Source organism: Mus pahari, chromosome 4 (assembly GCF_900095145.1).
Source record: "Mus pahari chromosome 4, PAHARI_EIJ_v1.1, whole genome shotgun sequence".
Taxonomy (NCBI): Eukaryota; Metazoa; Chordata; class Mammalia; order Rodentia; family Muridae; genus Mus; species Mus pahari.
Genome location: NC_034593.1, coordinates 95,446,748 through 95,454,888, shown reverse-complemented (window position 1 = coordinate 95,454,888; position 8,141 = coordinate 95,446,748). Strand labels below are relative to the sequence as shown.

Below are 8,141 nucleotides of genomic sequence, written 5' to 3'. Positions count from 1 at the left end.
CCTGCCTCTGCCTCCCGAGTGCTGGAATTAAAGGCGTGCGCCACCAGACCCGGCTGTTTTCCACTCACTTAGTGTTCGTGAGGATGCAGTGAAATCACCAAACTGAGCCACTCTGTGCATAGAAAGGTTTAATGAGGGAGCAAACTGCCACTCTGCCTCCTAGAATGGTGGTTTGCTGGAAAGCAAGCGGATTTTATATGGTAGTAGGGTGGGGGGAATCTTTGACTGATGAAGGCTATGTAGATGCTCTTGTCTGAAGTAGTTGACCATTGTGAGCAGATAAAGGAGGTCATGGTTTTCCTGGTAAATAGAACCGTGCCTTACAGAGATTCCAGAGGAGTGCTTACTTTAAGCTTGTTTACCCAATATAACAATCCTGTTTGCCTGTCAGAATCCTCTATCTAGGACGTTGTTACCTAGCATTGCCATTTGGGGGGCCTGATTTGGACCTAACAGTATTGATTGTTCAGTTTCTGAGTCTTACTGAACAATTGTGTGTGTGTGTGTGTGTGTGTGTGTGTGTGTGTGTGTGTGTGTGTGTTAATTTATGGGGTAGATGTGGGTGTGTGTAGGGTGTAAGTGTGCTTATATATGTTAAAGTTAGAAGTTGATGTCAGATGTCTGTGTTTATTGTTCTCTACCTTATATAGAGGGGACTTGGAATTCACTGTTTTGTAGAACTGGTTGACCAAAGCAGCCCTTAGAGTTTGCCTCTTATCCCCACAACTCCCCTTCTGCCTGTCCCCACATCACTAGTCCTGGAGTTACAGGCATGCACCATCAGACCACACCACGTATTTGGCTTTTTACTTGTGTGCTCTGGGAATCTAAGCTCAGGTCCTCTTGCTTGTGTAGCACCCACTTTATACTGAGCCATTCCTTGGCATCTTTCCTAGTGATTTCAAAAGTATATTCATCTAGTTTGTTGACATTATATTCTCCATAGTTGTTTAAACTTGAAATTTTTCCATGTATAGAAATACTCATCATTACCTTTTTCCCAAGCAAAGGAAAACTTTTATATAACAAAGCCAATCCTCAGGCAATCAGTAATTCTTTGTTAATGATCAACGCCTTCATGATTCAGTCCCACTTCTCAAATATTATACTCTTAAGATACAACTTACATTTCCAACACATGAGATTGGCAGACACTCAGATCACAGCACTCTCCTAGTGGATGTTCCCTCTCTGTGGTTTTCTTCTACACTCTGGTCTCAGTGTAGACTCAGTAACTTACCCTAATTTTAAGCCATGCTTTTTTCTTCATCCCATCTACCACCTTTTTATATAGGTAATCATGTTTTTTATAAATCTCTAATAGATCTTCTTTATAAACAGTACAACCCTGAAAAGTCTTTAAACATTTATTTGGCAGCTTCTTGCAGGGTCTATCATCTGTTTCTTTAGGTTTTGTTATTTTCTTAAATGTTTTTGTCACTCAAATAGTTTTCTCAGGTCTGTGGTTATCTTTTCTCATCTAAATGAAATCACCCCTCCACCTGTTATGAGCTTGCTTAACGTTAGTTTCTCTAACTCATCTGTAAAGCTAAAGATAATTACTTGTCTATAACCCCTGTTCCAGGGATCCATTACTCTCTTCTGGTTTCCTTGGATACAGCATGCATATAGTGCACAGGCACATATAGTGCAGGCAAAACACCCTTATACATAAAATAAAATTAAATCTTTTTTTAAAAATGAGGATAATTGGGATAAAACTGGGGATACTAAGAATGTTGTGTGGATTAAAAATACTAACACATATGAAGTGCTTATCACACACGGTGTATAGCATATTGTAGGCAGATAGCAATAGGTTGCATTTTTTTTTTTTTATGTTCTTTTCTAACATTTCTACCCTTGTTCAGTCCTCCAGATATATTAGTATTTCTTCTGATAAACTGGAGCAGGGTTTTGTTTTTTGTTTTGTTTTGTTTTGTTTTGTTTTGTTTTTCGAGACAGGGTTTCTCTGTATAGCCCTGGCTGTCCTGGAACTCACTNTGTAGACCAGGCTGGCCTCGAACTCAGAAATCCGCCTGCCTCTGCCTCCCAAGTGCTGGGATTAAAGGTGTGTGCCACCACGCCCGGCTTGTTTTTTGTTTTTTATTGTTTAGGATATATAGTCTGATGAATACAGTTGGCATACTATACCCTTAGATTCTGTATTCAGGGCTTCAATCAGCCCTGAATAAAAAAGTATTTCTGTACTAAGCGTGTACACTTTTTTTTCCCTTATTATATCATACCTTAAATAACATGTAATGGTAATTTGTGTAATATTTACATTTTCTTAAAGATGGTCATAACATTAATGTTTTATCAGGAGTAGTCTAGAAATGATTTAAAGTATATAGGAGATCTCCATGAAGACAGTTTGCTTGAAAGACACAGTGTTTCCTTCCTTATGTTAGAAGTAACTCCCTTTAGAAGAAAGATACTAATTCCAGTTACTCTTACTGATGATTTATATGTATGTGCTTGTTGTACAAGCTATTTTATTGTTTTTATAGATGTGCTTCTATGTATGTATATTCACGACCCATGTTATGTACATACAGTATATGAAAAGTGACTTTGAAAGTTAGATATATTAACCATTTTGTTAAGGAACAGAAGCTAATAAATATTCTGTTGTTGGAGAATTCCCTAAGTAAATTGATCATCTCTGAATTCTTTCCATAATTCCTGTTCCCCTAGAAAATTCAGAGGCATTTGGGGACTATAACCAAGCTCACTGTTTGCTGTATTGTAACTACCTCATGAGAGACACATACTTGAATTAGAATACTGGTGAGTTCACACAATGATTGCAGTCCCCTTAGAGGCCTGGATAAGGACAAACAGAGGAAACCATCAGCATTGTTCTTGGGTAAATGAGAGAACCACCTAGTACACATGGAAGATACCTACACAAGTTTGTCAAGCAAAAGCTCACTTGTTTCTCATGTCTCTATGATAACATGTAGTCATTTTCAAGTCCTCTTCTTAGCTTTCCACTATTTTCACTGAACGTTCCTCAGTCAGTTTCATAGACTGCTGTGGTTTTAATTGCTACCATTTTTCTAGGCCCTTTCAAACTTGAGTTTTAAAAATAGCTATCAAATTCTGTTACACGCTTTTCCCACAGGAATCTCAAATTTCCCTAAGCAGTGAACCTGCTTCAGTTGCAGGTGCCTATCAGCCACTTTTTTGCTCAAACTAGGTACCTAAAGGTTATGTTTGCCTTTCTTCTTTCTCCTTAACAATCATCTCTCATCAGTTAGAGTCCTGAACCTTCAAAAGAGCACAGTCCCCTTCTCAGTCTAATGCTGCTGTAGAGGTCTCCATCAGGCCTCACTGAATTCCCAATGTGGCTTCCTAACTCCTTTACTGCTGATCTGTCCTTTTGTCAGTCCATGTTATGTAAATACAAATGTAATTGTAATAACATGAAGAAAAATCACCATATCAGGGCTGGAGAGATGCTCAGCGGTTAAAAGCACTGGCTGCTCTTGCATTTGACCCAGGTTTGATTCATGCACCTTCTTTGTGGCTTACAAATATCTGTAACTCCAGTTTCAGGGGATCTGGTGTTCTCTTCTGGCCTCTGTGGGCACCGGCACACATTTGCAAGCTAGCAGAACCAGGCACACAGTCATGCAAGCTAGCAGAACACCCATGAGTTTAAAACAAGCAAACAACTGTTTTCTATTTGGGTAACTAGGTAAAATGTAACTATAGTAGGGCAGGTGCCTTTGTACAAGTCTATGATGCTCAGCTTCACATTCCATAACTTTTGTGTGTGGCAGGATTTCACTATGTAACCCTGGCTGACATAAAGTTCACTATGTAGACCCAGGCTGGCCTCAAACTCACAGAAATATGCCACTTGAGTGCTGGGGTTAAGGTGTGAATTACCTCACCAGCCATAGTTTGTTTTGTTGTTGTTGTTGTTGTTGTGTTTTGTTCTGTTTTGTTTTGGTTTTAGCCCTGTATTGAAAACATGAAGAATATCACTAAGGGATTTGTTAGGTTTTTCTACCAATGTGTAAAATTTTTGAGGTGTCTAGTGGATGCCTGCTGTTTCACCAAGAGGCAACCCTATTTCCTATCACTGTGTAAACCCTGAGACTGCAACAACATATTTTCTTTTCTCTCAAATTATGTTCTTAGCTTTATCTCATGTAGTTCAATATCTGTGCTTGGTAGCCCTTTTGATACATTTCTAGGAAGTATATTTTCAAGTGAATTGCTCTTGATAGTACTTGGATTTAACCATACTGAGGAAAACCAGTGTCTGCATAGAACACGCGACGCACGTGGACCAGAAGACTAGGTATATTGACAATTCCCCATCAACTCCGTGGTTAGTCATTGAGTGAGAGCTTGGCTTACGATTGGTCCCAAACTCAAGTGATCCCTCTGAGGATTACTGGGATTGTCAGAGCCTAGCTCCCTTTCCTCTGGTGTATTTCCAAAGCTGCCTGAATTCTTTCTCTCTGTAGCACAGCCTGAAAAGTATCTTCAGATAAGAAGCCAGGGAGTCATGAGTACATTCTTTCTTTCTTATCTACACATTTCCATCCTCATTGTTGATTTTCTCCTGTCTAGAATAATGATCTCATTCCCCCATTGTTCTAGCAGTTTTCTATAGGGTGGAAAGTCTTACCTTTGTTACTCCATATCGACCATTGGAAATTATTTTCTGGCTTTTACTTTGTAAGATAGGCTCATAATCCGTTTATTTTTTGCAGCTCTTTGGATGTTAGGTAGTGTTTACTAATCCCTGCTGATAAATGTTAACAGTGTCTTTTCATCTACTAAGAATTTTCAAGCTGACATTTCACACCATTCAGCTATAAAATAACAATGAATAAAATATTTCAGAAGTACTATATGTTTTGGGCAAGTAAAGTAGCATGTCACTTATATTAAAACTCATGCGTCTCTCCAAATTATAGCTTTGCAAATAATTAGAGTCATGGGTTGTAGTTTTAAGACTATGTTGATTTTAATGCCCTTCTTCAAAGTAACGTGTACAGGCTTAACAACTGATACCTAGTTAGAGCTCATTTTCAGTAAATTAAAGAGTCTGGGACTGGTCCTATAAAGCTATTATTGAAAACTGTATGATTTTTGCCCATAGCCTCTGTTTTGGCTAGATAATGCAAAAGGAAAAAGAATTAAAAAGCAAAACCCTGTATTTGATGCTATATTCTTAATTTGTTTTGTAAATTTTTATTTTTGGTTTTGCAGATTGTCAATATTTAAACAGAGCGCACCATGCGTGAGTACAAGCTAGTAGTCCTTGGTTCAGGAGGCGTGGGGAAATCTGCTCTGGTAAGTGAGCCACCCAGCTATAACTTAATCAGTATTAACTAATACACAGGATGTGGACATTAGCTTGCTATCGTGCTTCTAGTCAGTAAGCAAAATGAGGCATTGTTCTTTATAAGCCTGCTATTTGTAGCCAAAGAGGTATAGCATTAGACTGACAAGTTTCTTACACTTTTGTATGCCAGCTACTTATTGGCCACCGATATTTGTGATTCAAAGTGGAATGAGATTTTTATTGTCAGAAAAATGTATATCCCACTGGGGAAAAGTGTTATGGATTGTCTCAGAGTAGATTCTCCTTTACCTGACTCGAAGCTTGCATGGAATGAAAATTACTTTTTGCATATATGAGGTACCATGCCAGCCTCTGGGATTACAATAGCAGATAAGTCTCTCATGGAGCTCACAATGTAGCAGAAAAATAGATGTAATAATAAACAATTAAAGAGCTACTTGATGCTCTAAAAGAAAAATTCAGACTTTTAAGGGAGAGACTGACAAGTGGCCCTTAGCTTTGACAACTGCAGGAAAGGCCAGAATAGCTAGGCATGAATAAGTAGAAGAAAGTGAGGTAACAGGGAGTTGGGAGCTCACATGACTTAAAGACGGCTATGTAGGGTTTCTTGGGGTGCTGAGAAGCAGGTGAGTTAGCCGTATATTTCATTTAATAAATGGACTTTAACCTCTGACGTTTAGAAGAGTGGGAGAAAGTTGGGAGCTAGTTAAGTCCACTAGATTGCTTGATTGGGGGCATGCTAGTGAAGAAGAGACATGTAGATGCTTGAAGATTAAATAGAGGGAGGTAGACCTGAAACTGATTGCTCACTGGGGAGCGGGTGTAAGAGTGAAGGAGTAGAAATGCAAAGTCTGATACTTACAACATATTCAAGTTGCTCCAGTAAAATACATCAAATACACAAATTAATCTTAAAGAGTTTAAAAGGGGCTTGTGATATGGTATTAATTGCCATGAATATGTCGATCATATTTAATTTCATGAGAATTCCATTACTGTTAGCCTGTAGGAATATAAATTAACACCTTTGTGGAAATGAATTTTCAAATGTTTGTAATTTGAGGGAGGGGAGAAAAGGGTCTCAGTGTTAGCCCCGGCTGGCTTTGAAATTGATAATCCTCCTGCCTCAGTTCCCCAAGTGCTAGAATTACAAATGTATGGGGCTGGAGAGATTGCTCAGTGGTTAAGAGCACTGGCTGCATTCCAGAGAGAGTTCAGTTCCTGGCATGCAGGTGTACATGCAGATAAAGCACTTATATACATAAAATAAATAAGTAAGTCTTTAAGATAAGAATCAGAAAGATGATGTATTGTAAGTTCAGCTGGCAAATGGGAATTATTTCTGGGGTGCAAGTGAAACTTAAATGTGATTATAATGTAAAATTGAAGCAAACAGATATTCAGTAACATTAAATTTCCTTAATTCTTCCTTACAGTTTAAAGATATAAACATTTGGAACCTTTGTTTCTTTCCTTTTGGACAGGAAGTTACATATTTTTTAATAAGCTATATAATCTTGCTGTCGGTATCCCTGTATTTTAAGATGTAATGTAATCATGGTTAAGCAGTGTGGTGGCACTATTGACAAGTTTTTAATTTGACCATCACTTTTTGTAATAAATGTGTTCTTAGTTTATGTATGCTTTCTTACTGGATATAATATTGATGATTTACATTTGTTTTTATCCAGAATTTCAACACAATTCCATTTATTCTTTACAATTTTTAATGTAAAATAACACTTAAGAACATTTGATTTTTCTTTCAAGTCTTTAACTCTGGTTTGTTTGTTTTCTCCTCTCAGACAGTTCAATTTGTTCAGGGAATTTTTGTTGAAAAATATGACCCAACGATAGAAGATTCCTACAGAAAGGTAAAATGCAAAACAGTGTGTGCACGTGGGAGTAATCTTCACAGCCTTTCAAACTTGGTCATGGAATTGCTTTTTTAAATAGTTTTGACAATTAATAGAAATTTGCCTGTGCTGTTTTTAGAAGTTTCACCTGGATAAAACACGCCCCACTGGATACTGCTTAAGAGAGCTCCATGTGCTGTCGCTGCTGTGTCTGCTGAATAGTCCATTCTCTGATGTATACATTTTCCCAGTGGGAAGTTTAAGTAGAAAAATATTACAAATGAATAATAGGCATATTTTTAACTACTGCTTGTTAACAAAACCTACTATTATGGTTGAAGTTATTCATTAACTTTTTTTTACTTGTTTTATAGAAAACTTAAGGATATTTACCTTTAGACTATCAGAAGTATTCAAAATCAGTGTAATGGTGTATGGGAGCACCTGTCATGTTTCTCAGAATCTGTGGAACATACAAATTTTTTTTATTTAGTTTTAGTTTGACATAAGATTATATATATATATATATATATATATATATATATATATTTGTGTGTGTATGTGTTTAATGTGATTTTTTTCTTAAATTTTTGTATTATTTAAATGCATTTTATACATCAAACATTGATAATATTGAGCATTTTGAGATTCAAATAATTCATAAAAATTTGTTCAACTTTTATATTTATATCCTTTCATACCCTAAAAATATCATTTATGAATGTTTAATACTATCCCTAACTGAGGATCCTATAGCTAATGTTGAGTACTAAATTGTTTCAAAACATACAAAATATTCTTTGGGAATTAAGCATAGTAAATAGCATAAAATATTAAAAATGAATCATTTTTTAAAAGATTTATTTATTTATTATATGTAAGTACACTGTAGCTATCTTCAGACACACCAGAAGAGGGCATCAGATCTCATTATAGATGGTTGTGAGCCA

At 36.7% G+C, this 8,141-nt stretch overlaps 1 protein-coding gene across 2 annotated transcripts in view; it reads left to right on the top strand.

Annotated features, from left to right (window-relative positions):
- Window positions 1-8,141, top strand: part of Rap1a (RAP1A, member of RAS oncogene family) — a 76,845-nt gene that overhangs the window by 50,120 nt on the left and 18,584 nt on the right. For both annotated transcript variants that reach the window (XM_021195671.2, XM_029537380.1), the window contains 2 exons: window positions 5,239-5,322; window positions 7,141-7,209. In XM_021195671.2, coding sequence (XP_021051330.1) covers window positions 5,266-5,322; window positions 7,141-7,209 — 126 coding nt within the window. In that variant the 5' untranslated portion in view covers window positions 5,239-5,265. The remainder of the gene's footprint in view (window positions 1-5,238; window positions 5,323-7,140; window positions 7,210-8,141) is intronic.